The 23,405-nt window shown below is 42.7% G+C and overlaps 1 protein-coding gene across 12 annotated transcripts in view; it reads right to left on the bottom strand.

Annotated features, from left to right (window-relative positions):
- Window positions 1-23,405, bottom strand: part of MACROD2 (mono-ADP ribosylhydrolase 2) — a 1,364,729-nt gene that overhangs the window by 1,039,701 nt on the left and 301,623 nt on the right. For 8 of the 12 annotated variants that reach the window (XM_084824187.1, XM_084824157.1, XM_084824149.1 and 5 more), the window contains exon 5: window positions 50-166. The exons of the other annotated variants lie outside the window; for them this stretch is intronic. In XM_084824187.1, coding sequence (XP_084680313.1) covers window positions 50-166 — 117 coding nt within the window. The remainder of the gene's footprint in view (window positions 1-49; window positions 167-23,405) is intronic. 12 annotated transcript variants of the gene reach the window in all.

Raw genomic sequence — 23,405 nt, forward strand, 5'->3', positions numbered from 1 at the left:
AAAATCGCAGCTTGATTTTTTTTTTATGTGTAGGAAGTAGCTTACTTACATTTTGCAGGGAGGTCATAACCACAAGTGATTTTTGCTTGTCCAGTTTGACAGCCGCCCAGGTTGCGACATTCAGCAAATAGACAGGGCCCAGCTGCTCTATGTATACAGCCATCAACTAAAAGAAAGAGGAATGTTTTTTTTAAAAAAAAAATCTAGGCTATTTCATTGGTTTCAGAAAGGTGGGATAGGGCAAAAACATCTCCCAAAGATTGTTATCATCTTTGAGCATTATCCATAATCCAGTACTGCTTGTCAGGTGGGGGCTTACCATTATTTAAGATGAGGCAGCAGAGGGTTTTGACCTCTGCCCCCCCCCCCACACACACACTTCTTAAACAAGGAGGAAAAAGGGATTGCTGCCACTTGAAGTGAGGGCAGAAATGCAGTCAAAGGAGCCTGGCACTGTTCCCATTTGCTGCAGAATGTCCCATTGGAAGCAACCTTATGTGATTATGTAACATTGTTCTTGGGGATTGGCGGGGGGGAGATGGCTGCCCCCACTGAGCAAAGCTTTTTGTCTTGTTTAATAAATGGGGTGAAAGGACAAAACTATCTGTGCCTCATCTTAAACTATGGTAGACACCATCCCAACTGAAAACTAATGGATTTCAGACATCCCTCAAGAGACACCAAAAATGTGCACATGCATGAATACATGCACACTCGCACATGTGCGCACGTGCATCTGCAGGGCACGAATGGTCTTGCAAAAGTGTGTGTGTGTGTGTGTGTGTGTGAGAGAGAGAGAGAGAGAGAGAGAGAGAGAGAGAGAGAAATATTCAGCCCTGCATTAAACACATTGTGCAGCTAAAGGCATTTACTGTGATCACTGGCCATGGATACACACATAAATAGAAAGATGCTGAGAATATATACAGAGAAGTTATCACAATACAATCTTGTCATGTTCATGTTCCTGATTATTTACTTAGCCAGTTGCCAACTGAGAGTAAAATTTGGTTTGTTGTTATTAAAAGACAGTGAGAAAATGAAGGCATAATTCAATATTACTTTATGGATACTATCTAATCCCTTTGGGTTAGTTGGTGGGATATTAAATGTTAGAAATAAATTAAATAAATAAAATTATTCCACTAGATTGCTTAGTACTTCCCACATCATAAAGTCTTTTAATGCAGAACAATTTGCACATCACAACAACATCTCTCCTTGAACTTCATTCACATTACTATTGTAATATTCTAAACATTTAATCATTTAAATCGTAACAGCTGCAATTGTAATATCAGCTAAAAGTTACTGGTGCAGTTCTTAGTGTTTATTGCCCTCAAGAGCCTGGAAGAAAAATATTAACATGGAAGAACAGCTGAAAAGAAAAAAACAGGCAATGTGAGTTTAGCCTATTCACAAGCACTGGGAGATTTTCCCCCTCACTGAGTACAGAAAAGAAAAATTAAAGCCAATTAAAACAACACAGAAATTATTGTAAGTCACCACATCAGTGAAAATGCTAATAATTTATTACAAGAAACCTGTGGTCACCGTATTTTCTCTTCCTAAACTGAGATTATGGCAACACACAAAGACATAGCAGAACATCCCCAAATGAAAAATCCCTAATCATACAAGAAACGAAGAAAATCGTGATGAATTTTGCCTCATGGAATTGTTAGATTCACAGTCACGATGGGATGGAATTTGACATTTCTGGCCTCTGCCCTGCAAATCTGTTTTGGATTGGACCCAAACCCCAATCTATGAGTGTTCCATAGTACCCCACTGTCCTCCCTTTTCCACAACATATCAAAGCGAGGAGGCTGAACAGGCAGGGCCCACCATGAAAGCCTGGGCTGGGCCCTTTTTAAAAAATCAGGGCAGTTCTTAAAACAACCTTCCCAGCTCTGGCTGCCACCATTTCCCATTCCCCCCCACACACACATACACACACACCTCACATACAATACCTCAGATGTTAAGTTGCATTCTAAGGCATTGTGTAGAGAGAGGAAGGTGGCTACTGCCAAGAGCTGCCGACCATGCGTCCAAGATAACCCCCCTGGGAGGAGGGGCAGGCAGCTCATTATTATAGGAGGGGGGCTTGCCAAGGGTCCCTTCAATCCTGGAGTCACCTCTGCAGCTGATATTCGTAGCGTAAAAGCTTGAGGCATGGACACTGTTGTACCTGGACACTGCCATATATGTGTGCAACAGCTTCCTAGGCGTTAGTCAGGGGTGTATCCCCAGTTGTATTATCATTTATTTATTTTATTTTATTCATTTCATTTCTATACCGCCCAATAGCCGAAGCTCTCTGGGTGGTTCACAAAAATTAAAACCAAACAACACACAATAAAACAATTTAAAATATATAGAACATTAAAACCACAATATAACAATACAACCACAATAAAACCTAGCAGCAGTGCAGGAGTTTAAAATACAGATTTAAAACAGCAAAGATAAAAATTTAGAAAGCTAAAATGCCTGGGAAAATAAAAAGGTCTTCACCTGGCACCGAAAGGAATACAATGTAGGCGCCAGGCGAACCTCACTAGGGAGCTCATTCCAGAGCTGGGATGCCACAGCAGAAAAAGCCCTCCTCCTAGTAGCCACCCACCTCACTTCCTTTGGCAGGGGCTCACAGAGAAGGGCCGCTGATGATGATCTTAAGGTCCGGGCAGGCACATATGGAAGGAGGCGATCCTTCAGGTAGCCTGGCCCCAAGCCGTTAAGGGCTTTGAATGTTAACACCAGCACTTTGAATCAGGCCCGGAAATGGACTGGCAGCCAGTGCAGCTGGAAAAGTACTGGCGTAATATGAGCTCGCAGGCCAGTCCCTGTTAACAATCTTGCTGCCCTATTTTGGACCAGCTGAAGTTTCCGGACCGTTTTCAAAGGCAGCCCCACGTATAACGTATTGCAGTAATCCAGATGAGAAGTTATCAGAGCATGGATAACTGTAGGCTATCTCTGTCCAGAAAAGGGCGTAGCTGGTATACCAGCCTAAGCTGATAAAAAGTGCTCCTTGCCACTGAGTTCACCTGTGCCTCAAGTGAGAGTTCTGGATCCAAGAGCACCCCCAAACTACGAACCTGATCCTTTAGGGGGAGTGCAACCCCCTCCAGAACAGGTTGAATATCACCTAACCGGGCAGACGAACCACCCACTAACAGTACCTCCATCTTGTCTGGATTGAGTTTCAGTTTATTAGCCCTCATCCAGTCCATTACCGTGCCCAGGCACTGATTCAGAACAGTCACTGCCTCACCTGGTTTTGATGAGAAAGAGAGGTAGAGCTGGGTGTCATCTGCATATTGATGGCACCTCAGCCCACACCTCCGGATAACCTCCTCCAGCGGTTTCATGTAGATGTTAAACAGCATGGGGGATAAAATAGAGCCCTGTGGAACCCCATGGCACAATTGCCATGGCACAGAGCAATAATCCCCCAGCACCACCTTCTGGAATCGGCCATCCAAGTAGGAGCGGAACCACTGTAGTGCAGTGCCTCCAACTCCTAACCCAGACAACCTATCCAGAAGGATACCATGGTCGATGGTATCGAAAGCCGCTGAGAGGTCCAGGAGAATCAACAGGGTCGCACTCCCCCTGTCCCTCTCCCGGCAGAGGTAATCCCACAGGGCGACCAAGGCAGTTTCCGTTCCAAAACCAGGCCTGAAGCCCAATTGAAATGGATCTAGATAATCTGTTTCATTCAAGAGTGCCTGGAGCTGTCCTACAACCACCCGCTCAAGCACCTTGCCCAGGAAGGGGATGTTGGCCACTGGCCTATAATTGTTAACATCCTCTGGGGCCAGGATAGGCTTTTTCAGGAGTGGTCTAATTACTGCCTCTTTTAAAGCGGCAGGCACCACTCCCTCTCTCAAGGAGGAATTTACAACCTCCTGGACCCAGCCGGACAACCCCTCCTTGTTTGATTTAATAAGCCATGAAGGGCAAGGGTCAAGCACACAAGTGGTTGATCGGACTTGGCCAAGCACCTTGTCCGCATCCTCAGGCCTCAGTAACTGAAACTCATCCAATAAAACTGGACCAGACGGTGCTCTGAACGCCTCTACCAATGGAACTGCATTAATGGTGGTGTCCAATTCATGACGAATCTGAGCGACTTTATCCTCAAAGTGCTGTGCAAATTTGTCACAGCGTGCTACCGAGGGTTCCACCGTCTCTCTCCCTGGCCCAGAATGTAACAGGCCGCGAACCACTCGGAAAACATTATCGTGTTGTAATGTAGAATGTTTTAGTGTTGTAGTTTGATTTTTTTCTGTGTGTGAATTGTTTTAAACGTCCCAGAGAGCTTCGGCTATTGGGTGGCATAGAAATGAAATTAATAATAGTAATGATAATATCATCCAGAAAATTTATCTTGGTGGAGCCCAAGAAATGCTCTTGGGGCAAGCTGTTTTTGGACAAAACATGCACACACGCACGTGTACTTCTGAACACCTAACTTGAGCAGAGTCTTGGGTGGAATCCAAAGGATCAGGGGCAGAATTTGATGTCTCCAAAGCCTTCTGGAGTGAATGTACAGTGCTCAACCTGTTCCCCTTGCTTTATAACAAGGTTTTTTAAAAGGAAAATTGAACTGCACAGTGGTTACAACGCGTGGGCATAGGGTGCACTGCGGCTACACACCTGTGCGTTTTTCTTGTGTGCGCACGCATCTTTTTGTCACATTTCATGACAGCTGGAAGCCAACACAGAGTGGGAGAAAATTGGAAATTTGATAGCACTAATGCAGAAGCGATGAAAGTGCTTTAAGCATGCGGAGAGTTTTGGTCATTGCTGATTTAACTTGCGTGCTCCTGCCAATGTGTGCCAAAAATGTGAAACACAGGCTTCAATGTAACCAAAATCAAACATCTCTTTAAATGAGCAGGCAAGGGTGGCCACTTATGCATCACCGGAGAAAGAGCATTTGCACTTCCACAAAAGATAACATAAATTCACACACTCTACTTTTATGTATAGATACAAGCTAAGAAATAATTACTAGACCTTAGATTTCAGAAAGGGCTAGCCAGCTAATGTCTCATCCAAAGTCTTCAATTAATTCGCACACCACCCCAGGTCACTCAAATCAATTCTTCAATTAATTTACCCACAATTTAATCACCCAACCCCAGATCTTGTTTCAAAATCAGATTTCCTTCAATTAATTATCCCATTTCATCAATAATCATGTATTTAACCCACCCACACACCTATCCCATCACATCCAGTAAAGATAGCATGTGTGTCACAAGTTAGCCATGGTGGGATCTTCCGTTTGGGGTCCTGTTTGTTTGGTTTTAGGGGGTGGGGGGTGGAGAGGTGAGAAAGAGAATTCCATGGATTTCAACTGAGTGACTGGGATGTAGCCACAGAATCTGTGCGGTTACCCTCCCCCAAACACACACAAATCTTCTTCCCAAAAAAGATACCCCCACTAGAAATTTCCCTAAAGAAGGTGGGTCTTATTATGAGATGATGTGGCTAGCATGTGCTCCATCCTTCTCTCTTTCACCAGCAAGGCAAGCAAGAGACCAGCCAGCAGCTTCTCCCTGCTGTACCATGCAAACTGAAGGCTTTTCCTTGAAAGAGCTGGCCTGGGGCCCATTGCCCCTCCCCAGAAAACTCAGGCCCCAAACCAGCAGCTGAGGAAGCCAGCTCCCGGCTGCTCTTTGCTGTGCCATGCTGCACATAAACTGAAACCACAGATGCCCCTGGGAAGGGAAACAATGTTATTTCCATTTCCTTTCAAGGGTTGTGGTCTGGAAGAAGGAATGGCTGCTCCTATCTAGAGCTGGCCATTTCCGCCTCTGGAGACCATGCTTCAAAAAGAAATGGAAATGTCATTTACCTTCCCAGGTAAACAGCCAGAATGGAGCCTGGGTATCCTGGGGAAGGGGAGAGGAAGGGCAGTAGAAGCAACCTGGGACAAGGACAGCAAGAGAAACGGCAAGGGTGGCCACCTCCAGTACCAGAGGCAGTTTGCCTATATACTATGTACACCAGTTGCTGGGGAACATCGGTAGGAGAGTGCTGTTGCACCCATGTCCTGCTTGTGGGTTTTCTGTGGGCAGCTGGTTGGCCACTGTGTGAACAGAATGCTGGACTAGACGGACCCTTGATCTGATCCAGCAGGGCTCTTCTTATGTTCTTATGGGAAGAAAAATGCAGCCCCTCACCATCTTGCGGCTAGGCTAATGAGTGACCGATGGGACCAGAAATTTCCTAGCAGAGGCAAGGCTGTTCCTGGTCCCAGCCTGGATATGGCCTCCTCCTTAGTGAAGACTTAGCCTCAAGAGAAGATGGGAGGTCTGGTTGACAAGGTCTGGCTGTAAGGACGTGCACTGTATAGCAAAAGCTCTCAGTGGACACAGAATGGCAAAAAAACCTTTGTCAGCAGTCTGGGCTTGCATGGGAATGAACATTTGCTGGAGTAGTTGATGCGTTGAGACAGATATATATTACTTAACTGCTCATAGGATCAGCAGTGAGACACAGACATGAGCATGAAGAGAGGGCCTGAAGAACACAGTCCCGAAAGGAGGAAGCGAAAACACGATATTGCTGAGCGAGCAGAGGTACCGTAAGATGTTGCCTGAGAGCTAAATATAGTCCTTGTCCTGGGATATGTTGCTGAACCTTTGTGCGCTCCTCAAGTAGAACTCACACATTGTTCAGCTGAACTTACTCCACTGCTTTGCTGATACTGCTGGATTGGTTTGCCGACACCACTGCACTGTTTGGAATATTTCAGTATTGTAGGAGAGCACAGAAAGTGGGGCTTGCACGTCTGCATACAGACTTCGCTGAAAATAATATAAAAGGAACAGCTAGCAGAGGGACACCTTTCAACAAGAAATATCTAACACAATTAGTTCCAGCTGTGTTTGGAAAGTCGAGGTGCCACTTAAGGCTTTCAGCAAGGAGCCCCTGACTGATCAATTCTAATATGGTCGCCTGTTTTATCAATGGAGCCTTGCCCTGGGCTCACTGGAAAACGTCCACAACTGACATCCACCTGAAACCCAAAGGAACTGCCCATTCCCTTTAACCAAAGATGTCAAGCATGTATGCAGTAAGCCGTCATTATTCGGTAATTATCCCACTGTGATTGAAAGCCTCGTGACAGATTTATTGTTGTTGGACATTGTGTCAGGGTTTTGTTTTTGCTTTAATTGTAGTTGATTTATTGTTGAACAAATCTGGGTTGTACCTTTTCCCTTTTGTGGTCTGGATTCCTGTTCCTGATTACGTTAACCCTTCAGGCTCTTCGGATGTGTTGGACTACAACTCCCAGCATGTCTGCTTGGGGTATGTTGGGAGGCATAGTCCAACACATCTGGAAGACAACAGGTTGGGGAAGGCTGCCTTAAGCTAATCTGTATCAATGCTTACATTAAGCCTGTGGCCTCCAACTACAACTAGCAAACTTCCCTTTCTTGTCCAGTAAGTAGCACAAAGCTGGTGTTGGTAATGTTGGTAAGAGTCACATTCATGTCAGGAGGGGCACAGGGTGTAGGCCTATAGGACTTTTGGATTCAGAAAGAGCTTCAAGAATTGGCTTAAAATCCAACTGGATTCAAATCCAAACATAAAATGGGACAGGATATGTGTTCAATTTTGGTAACATCATTCAGTGTCCATTTCTGGAGGTTTGGAGCCTCAACAAAAATAGAGGTTTCTTTAGGGTTCACCAGGACCCGCACCACTATCTCTGGATAAGTCCTTTGCATGCTTAAGGGTGAAGCACAACACTCATGGTTTGTGACACAAAACAGAACTGAACTAGCTCAAAAAAATTAGCATAGGTTTGGATGGGATATGAGAATATGGGGTTGTGTGTGTGTTAACTACAAACCTGCATCTGATGTTTCAGCAGACACTTGTGGGTGGCGGCACAAAACTCAGGGTCAGTAGAATGAAACAGCACAAAATTGGAACAAAACTTTGGCATAGGTTTCGAGGGGGGTGACAGATTTGGGAATTCAGAGAGCCGATTTCAACCCCTTTTGAAATGTTTTCCCTAACACACAACTCAACGGGAAGAAAGGATTGAAGAGGATAATGTTCGAAGCTGTTGATCTATCAGTGTTGAGTGTACAGTCCATCACTGTCACTTAAGCTACCAGAAACAGAAGGTCTATATTTTATTATGCTTTAGAAACTCAGCTGCATGCTTTGATGTGTTTTATGCCTTTCTAAGCTTTCAGGCAGCCTAGATTTGAAAAAAACACATACACACACATAAATGATTCCTTTTAATACTCAAACTCCATCCTGAACCTGCCTCATTAAATTTACAAGATGCTATTCTGAAGTGTATTTTAATCATCACAGGCAAGTACAATTATAGAATTGCATTTTCAAACCTCTCCATTTGAAACATTCAGTATTTTCCACCTTAGAAATAAATGTACAAAATATGTGCTTCTGCTGCTAAAATCCTGATTGCCAAGAAGTGGAAGTGTGACTTCCCACCTACCGTTACATAATAGTTACATAAATTATAGGATATATAGCACTAATGGTGAAACTGACAAGCTTTATAAGACTGGAAGAGAACAGACAAGATGAATTTCCAAAGAAATTGACATTTTGTTCATTATTTTAATGCCTATTATAAAGGTGTTTGAGTATTGTAACATGAACTTTGTCTGTAATAATGTTGGGACACACACACACACACACACACACACACACACTCAAAAATAAATTATAATTTAAAAGGTGGCTGCTAATACCCAAGCTGTAAACTGCATTAAATTGTTTAAAGGAGGATACTAAACAAAAAATCCTTGTTAAACCTATTGAGAATTCACACCCAGCTCACACCACTATACATCATGGGTGAGTGGTACTGTGCTTGCCTGCCCTAACTCTGAATCTACCTGATGTTCACTTACTGGGTATGTGTAATTAGGGTTCACTTTGCATTGAGTCCAGGACAGGCCCAAGACATTTTGCTGCCTGAGCTGAAGGACAAAATGGCAGCCTCCTTCCATTCCGTGTACACAAGCCAACTGGACTGGCAGATGAATCTTTCTTCAGCACTGACAATGGGATAGCATCCTCCATTGCACCTGAAAGCAGCAGGTAAGCTTGGGGGGTGCAAGGTAGGGCACATGGCACACAATTCTCTCCTCCAACACTTTGCTCCTGCCTCCTAGCATTTGCCACCTGAGGCAACAGCTTCACTTTGTCTAATGGTAGCACCAGCCCTAAGTGAGTCTAATCTTTACATTTTTAATCCCTGATTTTGAGGGTGAAGAGCTGCATGGACTGGGCTGTGTATGTGGGTCCCAATTACAGATTACATCCAGTGCATGGATATCAAGCAGGGGAGCTGAAGGCAGGACAGGCAGACACACTCCCCTTCCCCCTCCATGCATAGACAATGACTGCACAATGTGAGCAAGGAGTGAATAGGACACTACTATTACTGGGATTAATCCTATCCCCAAATCAGTTTTACAAAGATTTATTTAGGAAACGTATTATGGGAAGTTCCCCCATGATTCTCGCTCAAAAATTACAGTTGTCTGTGGAAGAAGGAGGTTTTAGCTTCCCTGATCTATATCTTTATCACAAAGCATATCTCCTCTCATGTGCCGATGAGTGGTCTGTCACCTCCTCATCACAACAGCCTCCCAGTCTGCATATCTGACACAGATTGCCAAACAGGTGATGTTGGGCTCCACACATCTAAACAGAGAAGGCCTTAGCCCACCTCCCTTTCAGGTAGCTACCAAGACATGGCACATCCTGGCACACCAGCTGCGCTTTGACCCCTTCTTGCATGGCAAACTAACAATATGATGCAACCCTGGCCTGAAAACTTCAGACCACCCTTTTCTTTGGAGGCAGTGGGCTGAGAGGTGTATCCTCACTTTGGATCAACTACTGGATGAAGACTGAGAATTTCTCCCATTTGCAGACCTAAAGAGAAAATATTACTTGCAGCAAAGTGCACCCTGGCAACACCTTCAAATAAAGCTTATATTGTGTGCCTTGTATGGCCTGGTGGCATTCAGTGCCTCAGAGCACCCAGAATTACTGGAGGACCTGATTAGCTCTATGTAAGTGGCCAAATCAACAGCTGCTATTTACAGAAAGCTCTTGACATATAGTAAGCTTGACATTCAGGGAGGAGTGAGTGGAACAGGGAATTGGAATGTCACATCTGAGCCACGCCAATGGAAGGTGGCTGTGACTTCGATACAGAATATTTCCCCTGACCTGAAATTCTGCCTGATACAGCAGAAATTGCTCTTTAGGGTGTATCAGATGCTGCAGTGCCTGTTTCAGAAAAACCTATCACCTTCCAGTAGATGCGGGCACTGTGGGATGTCAGAGGCTTAATTGGTGCATATGATGTGGGCATGTACAGTGGTGACTCCCTTCTGGATAGACAGTATTAGGTGCATCAATTTTGTCTTGGATATTCATTACAGTTCAAAGATATCCATGCAATACTAAACTATATTACCACAGCATGGAAATAATCCATTAAGGAGTAGCAGTAGACTACCCGGGCTCTCATGGTAGCTAAGAGACTCATACCACAGGGTTGGAAGGACAAGTCCGTCTGCTCCCCATACAATGGGCTGAGAATCTCACAGCTCTTGCCTCCTCTGAGAGAATATATTATTGAAGACAGCTTTGCCCTGACAAACATTCCAACAATATGGTCAGCATACCTCAACCTTTATGAGTAATTTGGACCAGGAATCATTTTATATGGGTGTGGATTTTGTATTTCATTATCATTATTATCATCTATAGTTTTTGTTTGTTTTTTCTGAATTTTATGTCATTTACATATGTATTGTGTGTGTGAGTTTGGTTACATTTGGAAATGTAAAAGATAATTAAATATCGTGAATATCGTGAATATTCACAATACTGTAAATGTTGATGACTTCCAAGCCATTGAATGCAGATAAAGTCAACAAAACTTTCGTTAGGGGAAATCCTGATTGTTGTTGTCTGTATGTTTTAACAAAGAATTCTAATTTATTCCTAGCCCCTTCAGAAAAAAGATTTTGTATAGCAACAAGAATAAACCCATTTCTGATCATTTTTTGTTATTAGAAACAGAAAAAATGTATATTTTAGTAAATGATACAAACTTCACAAGAAAACACTGTTTCACTGAAGCCTTAGTAGAGCTGTTTCTTCAATGCAATATAGTCCGATTCTTCTCTACATCATCCTAACCAATCCTGTATCAATGGTTGTTCTCAATCCAAATCTTGTCTTGCACATCTGAGGAAAATGACATTTAGAGCATTTGGTACTGAAGCTAGCACTGGTGCTAAATAAACATTACACTAAATTAGTACAAGGCGAGCGCTAATTTTAATGCAGAGTTAAAAAAAAACACATGGAAATAGCATTGTAAATCCTCCAGTCCTCAGAATCCACGTAGAACTCCCAGGCTGTCATCTGGAGATCCCAGCTGTCTGTTCAAATGTTTCAAGGCAGGAGGAGATGATGCAGCCATTGCATCGCCCACCTCGTTCTTCTATTAGCCCTCTTGCTCACCTCCCTATCCCACTAGGCACAAGCAGGAATATTCCAGTTTTATCTCATAGCAGGCAGGAAAGAAGGATGGGTTAAGGGACCAGTGAGGGAACACGGCAGGAGATGCAAGGACCACACACATAAATCTAGCCATCCTTCTAAAAGCCTTTAAAGGAGCTCTGGATGAAACCCTCAACACCTCTACATACAAGAGGTTGTTGTACTTCCCTCCATAGCAAATTTGCATATGTATTTATGTAAGTGTGTGTGTGTGTGTGTGTGTGTGTGTGTGTGTGTTGGAAACAGACTGTCCTCCCCTTCACAATCACAAAGAGTCAAAGCTTCAACTTTATTTTGCTAAAGACTAGCCTTTCTACAAATGCTGATTCAAGGAAGCTCCCAGACAGCCCCAGGCCCTGAACAACTAATCTGCAATCTCTAATCAGAGAAGACAAACCTAGGGTGGTGAAGTTGCTGACAGTTGCCCATGAACCTCACAGCCAAACTTACCTCGCAGTGATGCCCTCCCTTAGGGTGGCTCCCTCCTATGTTGGCTTCGAAAAGTGGCTATCCTCGCAGGCTGTCTAAACCCAGCCCCTAACTTTTCCCACTTGGTTTTGCAACGCACCCTAGCATCTCTCAAGTCACACCCCTCCTCCTCCTCCTCATAAACTTGAGTTCTCACAGTGGAAGGAGGGGGCTGGGGCTCAGCCCAGGCCATCTGTTTGTCAAGGCCTTCGGAGGAAGCTCTCCCAGTGTCTTGGGGCTCTAGGGAAGGTTCTTTGCCCAGGCTCTGATCTAGCTGTTCCAACTCTGATTCAGAGCTGAAGCTGTCCAACATCTCAAGGGGCATGGATTCACCCCTGATTGGAGGGGGGGCAGAACTACAGCAGTGGCATGATGGATGGCATTTGGTGCACAAACAAGGAAGCAAACTGTTCATTTTTTCACTTTGATAATAATTGCTTAGGAGGTGATACAAAGACACAAACATTTGCTAGGGGGGTTTCTGTTTTAAGTGTATTAAAAACAATGAGTATAGCATTTAGATTTGTCAAAGAGTGCCTACAAAAAAAGCCATAGGCTATGTCCTTTCAAAGCACACAATAAAAGAATATTACAAAGCTAAATGCCTGCTCATGAATTACTTATACGGTGGCCATTTTAAAACTCTTAGCAGCTCTTCAAAATTCAATACTTAAAATTATACAGCAGACACTGGACAATTTAATGATGTACAATGCAGATAAATGTATTTCTTACTGGGGAAAAAATCTTTAAGAATTGCAAATTAACCCAAGGCACAGCAAACAGCATTAACGGTGCCAGGGGAAGCTTTGTTAACAGAAGTGCTCAGCATATCTAGCCTTCTCCCGCAGATGGTGATAAAAACAGTAACAAAGTCAAACACCACAGCAAAACGTAAGAAATCATATGGGGAGTGGCAAGCCACAAACTTCTTTCGACCTTGCAGACTCTATGCAAAAGAGAAGAAACCAGGGCAATTAAAAAAAAAAAATCCTAAGGACTAAATTATTTCGCACTGAAAAGTTTTACTTTTCCCATGTAAAACATCTTGCTAATTTATTTCCCGCCCAGTACGCCATGCTACTGCAGACAATTGGTAGGATGTAGGGGTGGGCACCTTCTGGAGGTCAGAAAGCTACACTGCTCCTCCTGCCACCGGAATCCACTGGGAGATGCACTACACCACTACCACTGCCACAACTGCCACTGCCACATTTGCCACAACAAATTCCAGGAGTGCAATTCTGCTTGCAAACAAGGTGAACACTCTCGGAATTCGGAAATCTGCTTGCAAACAAGGTGTGTGGGAAATTCAGCAACAGTGGAAGCAGTCCACCCCCAAAAATAGCCAGGGGGGCCAACATGTAACCTGCAGACCACATATTGCCCACCACTGGTCTAAAGGATCTGGGGTGTTCTATCTGTTGTGCAACACCATCAACCCATACTGGTGAATACTGCAACCTGAAAAGCAGGTCTTCCTTTTTACAAATGCAGAACTCTGACTGACACTACAAATCCCGGTCTTCACATTTTCAAACCCAGACTTCTAATCTACCTACACTTAGCAACCCAATTTACCAACCTCATAAGCTCTCAGTAGCAATGTATAAGCTAACTGGGGGGTGGGGGGAGAGAGATTTCATATTCAAAATCTGTTGAAAGATCAAGATAGCTGTCAAGCAAGATAAAGAATAAAACGTTTTTTGACACAGTGGGCACGGTAAGGCGATAATAGGACCTCCAACTCGATCCTGCACCTCTCCTATATCTTGATAATTCTATCACACAGACCTATATAGTTCTTTTTTGACCACTCCTGTCTCTGTCTACATCAAGCATATACAGTGGTCAAATAACTTAGTTTTCCTCCCTCCACATGCCATCAGATGATTCCCTGGGGATGTCTCCACCAGCGATTTACTCCGAGCTGGCTGCGTGTTGAGGTCATTAGGGATATATGACATCATGGCCATCCAGCAGCCACCCTGGAGCTCATCAGGGGAAAAAAGGATTTCCTGAGACTGCTTAAAGTCCGATTCCTTAAGTCGGGTTCTCCGCGGTATAGTTGTTGTGTGCCCCAAGCCCTGCGTTTACCTCGAGTATGCTAGCCTTGCCCAGGGGTTTGACAGGGGTGTTTCCTGTCCCCTGTGTTTCCCAGTACAAAGCAATTAGCCCCTACTCAGAAGTAACTCATTGTGCTCAATGAGGCTTGCACACATCAGAATTTACAGAGGTCCCCCTGAACTGATTACAGAGTTTAAAGCACTGATTCCCTGAAGCCTGTAAAGCGTTTTACCAAACCTATGATTCTCCATTGTTTGGTTTATTGCCTTAGGAAGTAACTACTTCACACCTTTGTTATAGAGATCCTGCAGTTAGAAAGGGGGCTGGTTTCCCATCCCTGTGTTCCCCCGCCCTTCCCAGCACAAGCATATATGTGTCTACTCAGGAAGTAACTCCCATTGTGCTCAATGGGGCTTGCTCCTGAAATGCAGGTGCGTCCAGAGTTTCAGGTGAAAGGAGAAAAGGGGGGAAAGCGGGGGGGGGGTGTTACCCTCTCTTGTTGGTTGAGCAGCCCCTGCCAGTCAGATGATGTTCACTCCAACCTCTACCCCCACCAGGAAATATGTTCTGTGAAGCAATTTTTACTGGTGCGGAGCGCTCACTCGTGGAGCCCTGCATGGACCAAAACACAGCAAAGCTGATTCCATTTTAAAAATCCTGTACTCCTCCATTTGCTTCTCCTTCTGTTGTCCTGGAGACACAGTCCTTGCCCTTGTCCAGCTGTTCGGTGCAGCGACCTGCAACCTGGAGCCCTCCAGATGTTCTGAACAAATTCCCATCAGTCCTAGCCAACGTGGCCAATGGTTAGGAATGTTGGTAGTCTGGTTTCATGGGACAGAGATACACAAAAGCCTTCTTCTTCCCTTCAGTTCTGAATAAGAGCTTCTGGAAATCTATTAGAATCTTCCCTTTAAGCTTACATGCACATCCCTTTCTCCTGCCTCACTTGCAACCATTAATGCACAGTCATGCCTACATTCTTCAGCCCAAAGAACTCCACTTCACCATAAAAGTGGTCTCATGTTTATGATGGTACCAACAGGTGATATAATTGTTGTCATTCATGCAACCAACCTCTTCGACCATCTCCAGATAAAGAAGTCTTGCTTTCTGAATTGGGCATGGAGCGCGCCATGAGATTAATTTAACATGAATAAAATCCTGACAGGCACAAAGCTTTTCTACCTCACGTGACCAACAACCTGTTTGTTGAGACAGAGCTATAATGTCAAATAAATTCACACTTTCAGCGGCCCACTCAAAGAACACAAGGACTTAGGAAAATAAGGATCTTTCTAAAACCTGTTTGAATGCCAAGGTTTCAGTAGACCCCCTCCCACCAAAAATCCATAAAACCCTAGCATATCATCCAGTTAAATCTCTTGTGGTGTAGTGGCAAAAGTGTTGGACTGGGAGCTGGGAGATCCAGGTTCTAGTCGCCACTCAGCCATGGGAGCTCACTGGGTGACTTTGGGCCAGTCACACACTCTCAGCCCAACCTACCTCACAGGGTTGTTGTTGTGAGGATAAAACGGAGAGGAGGATAATGTAAGCTGCCTTGGGTTCCTTGCAGGAGGAAAAAAGGCGGGATATAAATGAAATAAATAAATAAATAAATTGTAAAGCCAAATCCCCAATATTAACACACATACCAAGCATATTTTATCTTTTGTTGCATCATAATCAGCACAGTACTTTTCACTGAAACCGTTAAATGGTTGTTGTAGGATTGGTGTTACATGAAATGGTTGGACAGTTCTTCTGATAAACAATAATATAAGAGGTAGTGTCCTGATTTTAATTTTTTACCCACCCAAAGCTACAGCAAGAAGAATCTGGATTCACATTGCAAACGATTGCAGCATAGCTTATTCCAAAGAGTATTTGCCTTCCATTTCATAAATCAAAGCATATTTATCTAGGTAGTTATTTACATGTTAAGCCATTGTTAGCCTAGACATCCCCTTCAATTCTCAAAGCATGCAGTATAATAAAAAAAATACTGTTAACTAGAATAAAAGAAAGAGTGCCAGGAATAAATAAAATCAATAGATAAGCAACTTATAGTTCAATGTTGCAATTTTAAAAATGGAGGTGACCGTCTTTCCTGCTAGCAAACATTTGGGAAATGTTAAATGCATGGATAATAAGAGAAAAGGGTGTCATGGCAGCCACGAGTGGGACTTGCAGATCTTCAGTTCATTTATTAACACAAACACAAAGCAGCATTCTTCAATATGACTGGCTAACTTGTTATGCATGGGTCAATGATTCACATACACTCAGTGCTTTATGTTTTTATTAATGTTTCATTTTTCATTTTCATCAACAAGAAATAACACATCAAGAGTAATCCACAACTAATACAGACTAAGGAGACTAAGGCAACACCATTACTCTTTCAATCCGATGACTATCAGCAGGCAAGTTATATTTCTACATTTTTGTGTTTTCAGGTGATAGTGTTTCCCCAAAAGCAAGAGTGAGTGGTGCACAGTTCAGAATAACCAGTGTTGCTATATGAAATAAAAGGGAATCATGTGGACCCCAGCTTCATGTGCTGGGGTCCACAATTTATGTCTGTGCTTGGTAGCCAAGAATTATTTCTTATAGCCAACAAGTATAGAGTCAAAGTGCCTCTGAACACATACAAAGGGCCTTTCAGCCAAGCAGATGGCAACTTGCCCCCCTACTGAATTGAGGAGAAGGGCTAGTAGTGCAGATGGCATTGTTGCCCATATACCTAAGTCCTCTGTAGGTCCATTTCTGAAAATTAAGCATTGCCCCCACTTTCCTGGCAAGTCCCAGCATTGCCCTCACTTTCCTGGCAAGTCCCAGTCCAGCCCAGCAAGCATCTGTATTCCAAACAAGCAGTAAAAAAAGGCTGGAGATCCAGGCTTTCCCTCTGTCTGCCTTCTGCCATCTGCCTTCTCCCACCTATTCAGTCAATCAATTTACAAAGCAAATCTTCTTGTTCTTAAAAAATCTACCTGTAGTTGGAATGAAGCTGCACAAGGCCAAACACGGGTAATTGCTTTACCAGAAAAAAACCTTTTGGCTTATCAGTCGTTTCCTTTTTCATGTCAAAAGGCTGCGATTCTTAAGAACTCGATAGAACTGAAACTTTTGTTTAATGGAGAAAGAATTCACGTTACTTCTGGATAACTTCTGATGAAAGCCCACAAAACGGTTACGCTACCAGATGCCTGTCCCTGTATATTCTTAGACATGTATTCTTAGAATGCTTCTCCTTCTGTGCATTTTGTAAAGCCAGCCTGGGTTTAATTGTATCTTCCCCTTTTTTGTTTATGGGCTTCTTATGCTTTACTATGCACAATTGAATTTTATTTTAATGTACAATAAAACGCTCATTTGAAATGGTTATATATAACACTTGGGTGCTTTAAAGCATTTCTTGATGTTCTTCAGCAACTGTTGCTCTTCTCTTTGTTCCATTCAGACGTAAAGAACAGTCCGTCTGCCAAAAATCTACTTCAGGTTTTTCTCTCACCTAATTTAGCTGCTGTAATGCAATCTCCCTCCCTGAGCATTCTTGCTTACCAAGATCAAAGACTTTCTTGCTCCTGGCCTATTAGCAAGTGGGTTTGTTGATGGCTATTCATGTACATTCTAGATATAAAAAAGGACTTTCTGTGCAACCTGGATGCCATACATTCATTAAATAAGCAGTACAAGCATTTATAAGTATCCTGCTGAAATAAAGTACAATTATATCAGCATGTTAATTTTCTTGCATTTGCAGAGAAACGATGCACATTAGCTAAAATGAGGGTTACCTCACACCAGCTCAAGCAAAGCACAAGTATGTGTAACTGCATTTCTTCACATTCAGCTTTCATTTTCCCCAAACTATGGAATGCGCTCCATGAAGAATTACAATTGGCCCCTACTCTCTTGGCCTTTAGAAGGCATGTAAAGACACATCTTTTCAATTTACCTTTTAAAAATTTATGTTTTTAAAATGAAAAAAATATATATTTTTAATGTTCTTGTTTTTATTCTTGCAGTGTTTTGTTGTTTGAAATCGTTGTATACCGACTTGATGGCTTTCAGGCAGATAAGGCAGTATGTAAATGTTAATACTAAATAAGTTGCCCTTAACTCTCCCTTCTTGTCCCTTTATTAGTTTTATAATGCCAAAATATAGCTTGCAAGCTCCTTGGCAGAGAATCTATGGTTTTGTTTATGTTACTCCGTAAAGAACCTTATCCACTGCAAGTGTTAAATACCTAATAAATAGTAACAGTACATATTACCCACTTATTACTAGTATTATGGTTTTAAGTCAATTTCTTATATAACAGCTGCTTAAGGCCAAAACTAATGTTGAAATATGAACTTACTTTAGAGATAACATAACATAAGGTACAAACAATAATGTGTTACACTCCTCATTACATTCTGGAAGAACTCATTCAGCCCTTTTAAGGCACCCACCCATCCTGTTTAGCTTCAGTGGCTGAAGTGCAGCATAGGTTGTCAAAATAATTCTCTTGGGCCAGTAGTACAAACATATTCAACAATTAAAAGATCTAAGGCTGATTCTTGATATTTGACATTTCATCCCACATAGCAGCTACAACAAAGCATGGGGAATGTTTTATGTCAGAATCTGAATGCATTCAACTGGAATTATTTGAGGAATCCATGAAGCATGTCTGTCTGTGACGTTACATTTGAAAAGCTGCGCTGAGCTGGCATATGAAAACAAGCAATACATCTTGGTTTTCCATCTCTATGCTATATGTTGTTCTTACTTCCTCATCCAAGGCTTCTTACTAGGTCCCCTGAATTATCAATACCATTCACAAACCTCCCATTGCTGTGAAAAGTGTCATGCTTGTGGGGGAATAAAGGTACCATAAAGATGTCACTATACCTAAAGAAGAACTGTATTTAACCAGGTGCCTAACCAGGCATAATATGATCACATTGACCAGTCCCCATTAACAATCTTTTTGCCCTATTTTGGACCAGCTGACATTTCCAGACTGTTTTCAAAGGCAGCCCCACATATAATGCATTGCAGTAATCCAGATGATAGGTTACCAGAGCATCGATAATTGTAGGTAGGCTATCTCATCTCTGTCCAGATAAGGACATAGTTGATATATCAGCCTAAGCTGATAAAAGGTGCTCTGTGCCACTGGTTCACCTGTGCCACTAGTGACAATGTTGGATCCAAGAGCACCTGCAAACTATGAACCTGATCCTTTAGGGGGAGTGCAACCCCCTCCAACACAGGCTGAACATCACCTAGCCAGGCAGATGAACCATCCACTAATGGTTTACACATGTTTGGTACATGTACACTCCCTCTCCCCAAATATTGCAAGGTCAGGATCATTCTTTATAAAATCTTAACAAATATAGAATGCAAAATTGCACAAATGGCATCCCCTTAATATATATGATGCCATTTGTAGATGAAAAAAGGAGACTCCATGAAAATGGGATTATTCAGATGGTGGAAAACTTGTGATGACTCCAACTGAACACAGGTAAATGTTCACTGTTGAACCTACTCGGTGGCGGTGATTATAGTGAAGAATACACTCTTCACCACCATTACATCTCCACAGTGTTTCACAGAGGGGTTTTTTCCCCAAGACCTTTTGCTATCTCGCCCACTGGGAGATGTGAGGACCTCAGATCTAGTGAAGTTTTTTTAGTGGCCCAGGACCTTTTGTAATCTGGCCCAGTGGGAGATGTGAAGAAACCCTCAGACCTACTGAGAAATATAAAGGAATACTGTGACAAGGTTGCTAGGCACTTTGAGGGTATAATCGCTTGTGTCCACCATGACATAGATGCCACTGTTGAGTTAGATCAATCAACTGAGGCCTGAAGAGCATCACCTAGTCTTGACGGTTTATTTTCAGTGACTAAGGCCTAAGGATAAGATGTGTGACCAAATCCACCCAACCATCTGTATGCTCAATCCTTGCCCCTCTTGCCTTATCTTAGCTAGCTGGAAAGGAATTATGGCTTGGTCCTTGAGGTGGAAAACACCTCGCTGAGACAGTCAGTCCAATTTGCTTTAAAGGAGGTGGTAAAGTATTGACTGTCTCCAGGTTTGTCTACCAGATTTTTAAAACTTATGAGGCCCTTATGAGGAAAATTGTTTTTATTTTGACAGTAAGCCTCTTTTGAGAACTTTGTTAAAGGGTGGGAGTTACAAATACTGACAGGAGCTTCAGGGACTGGGGTGCCTTCAGATCTATGTACATCTGCCCCATGTGCTGAACCACAAGTGTGGGCTGCAATTTCTGCCTAGGAAGTCAAGTACCCTTAGGCCCTGAATTGGCCCCACTCTCCCAAGTTGGTCATTGGACCCTCCTGGAAAGGAAGGGCTATAAGATGGCTTCTGATCTCAGTTAAGCCTTGCTTGAACAACCAGGGCTTTCTGAGCTCTGATGTGTTCCTGTATCCTTTAGTTGTCCTTCAGTCCAAACTTCTGATTTGCTCTTTGGGTCTGTCTCCTGACTTGTCTTCTGGTCCTGGACTTGCTTTTCAATCCTGACTTGCTCCTTGCTCTGGCTTGCTCTGACTTTGTCCCACAACCCATGGTACCCAACTCCTAGCTCACCACAGACTACAACCCATGATAAAGCCCTAATAGAAGTAAATAAATAAATAAATCATGCTAAACCATACCATGGATCCATTTTGCTCAGTATAGTCTGGCAGCTGCTATCTAGGCCAGAGATCTCCAAATCTGGGGGGTTTGTGGACACGTTTGGAATTTTGAGAGAGTGCCATAAATGCTCTCACAAAATGGCTTGCCATGGGGGAACTTGCACATTCATAAAATGTCTACAATGGAGGCCATGGCCTCCTAGAAGGCATACCGTTGAAGCTAAAAGAGAAGTAGCTTGCACAAGAACTCAAATAAAGATGGCACTGGAAGTCAGCCCTTTGTTTTACAGCATGCCAGCCCCCCAGTAAAATGATGATTTTTAAACATTAAGAAATAAAATAGAGGGGTAAGGAGCCTGGCAAATACCAAGAGAGGCGACTGCAGACAACATATTGATGCCCATGGGCCTCAGGCAAAAGTCTTCCCTATCATTTGGTACCTGATCCTTTAACTGGAGATGCCAAGGATTGAGCATCAGGCCTTCTGCATGCAAAGCATGTGCTTTACCACAGAGCTACAGATTCCACTGAAAATTAAAGAACCTGAAGGCGGTTAAAAGGAACTTCCAGAGTGCTGGAATGTTGGTTAATTTGGGGGCTGTGTGCACTTGCTGAAACATGTTTTGTTTTTGTTTTTAATAAAGTATACCATGCCCAGGTGATGTTCTGGATTTGCACACTAAAGAACAACAATTCCCTAAGTTAGGTCAGGCATACTGAAGGAGTCAGATAACCTAATACTATGAGTCATATCAGGTTTGTTTACCTAGAGGGTGACTATGATTGCATGGATTATAATGTAAAAGATGTAAAATCTATTTAGAAAGCAGGACGTTTCAACAAAGACTTAACTATAAATGAATAAAGATATTATTTATACACCAACAGTTTTCTAACTGCTTATGAAAGTGTCTGTAGAAACTGCACATGCATATTACAGCAGGTAACGACAACAAGAGTATTTGCACAGCGAACTTGAGAGCAATTAATCCCAAATGACAATTTAAAAGACAAACAGCTAATTCAGCTTAAAAACAAAGTTCAAAAACAGGAGTTTTGTGCGGGGGATTCCTGAAACCTACATCCTGTAATCGTTTATCTCCAGAGTTCGGAAGGAAAGAAATGCACATTCTTTTAAAATGGAATACTAAATACCTGCATTGCTCACATGAAAAGGAAAACACGGACATTTTAATATGCTGTTAAACACGGACTGTTGTCGTCTCCACACACCAAAACAGGAGCACATCCACATGCACCCATTATCATGCCACACAGTAATCCACTTTTGAAATGTGAGAAGTTTCAAATGCAGCCCGCCACAAGATGGGGCAGATTCTTATTTGGAAAGGAGAGGACAAAACCCTCATAATGCACATGCAGTTCCTTCCATGTGCCCAGAGGGTCTTGCAGAACTGTGAACTATCATGGCTAGCCAATGTGTCAAGTGATGGGAAGCCCTGGGCTGGAATGTAGAGCCTTTTTACCCTAGGCTTTTGTTGTGCGCTCATGATTCCTCACTCATGGTAGTTTGCAGGTCCTTTATACCATGTCATCATTTTCCAGAGCCTCTCCCGTCCTTTGCAACTGCTATCCTACTGAGGAAAGTCTGGTATTTTTCTCAGTGGTGGTGTGGAAGCCTTGTATATTTACACAATTCTGCTATACCACAGCACCGACTGGTGGTTGTGTAATGGAACATATAGAAAAGCAAAGAAAGAGAACACTAGGAAAAAAGACACATGTAAAGGAGGTGATCTTAATCCTGCAAAAAATCTGGAAGCAGAAGCCTCAGTAAAGGTGCAGATTAAAAGCCACATGTAGAAAAGCCCATAGCTATAGGCTTCTGTCACTGCCTAGATGCTGAGCTTCTTCTGGATGAATGAATACAGTGTGAGGGCAAAAGGCTGCCTTCCTCCACTGTCTTTTCTGGGTGGTGATTTTCTACTATTCCTTAAAATTGCCTCACAAAAAGCTCCTCTTCAGAATTCCTATGTTAGCTCCAGTGGGACAAAAAGGGTTGTGCTCCAAGGATACAGCATGATAAAGTTATCATGCATTTGTCTGTCCACAGAACTGTATGTACAGTGCATTCAATGCATACACAGTTGCACCTTGGATTACATAGGATTCTAGTTGGGTGCTGTTATTACTCTGTAATATTTGGTGTGTTTTTAATGTATTTGTTTTATTACTGTTTTTAAACAGTGGTTTTAGTAATTAAAAAAAGTTTTTATGATTGTTAGCCACCTTGAGCACCATTTTCTTGGCGGAAAGGAGGGGTATAAATCGAATAAATAAATAAATAAATAAATGTGTGCAACTTGGGTATGGACACACACAGACAGATTCTTACATCTGAACATGCACATACATACAGCATTAGTGCACGTTCAATTTAACACTGAATAGTCACAGTGTAAACTACGAATTAATGAGGGAACTCTGTTTCAAATCAGTGTCCTGTTCTTACTACTCACCATCCTGTTTATTTTAAAGATTGATAAAAGAATTACGAATCAAATAGTGGTATGAAGGACAGAACGTGAAAGCCTAAGCACCCCTTCACTTGGATACTTGTGCCTTCTCATCATTGGAATTAA

Source organism: Heloderma suspectum, chromosome 1, assembly GCF_057233095.1.
Source record: "Heloderma suspectum isolate Gila_16-S chromosome 1, 16-S_ref, whole genome shotgun sequence".
Lineage (NCBI taxonomy): Eukaryota > Metazoa > Chordata > Lepidosauria > Squamata > Helodermatidae > Heloderma > Heloderma suspectum.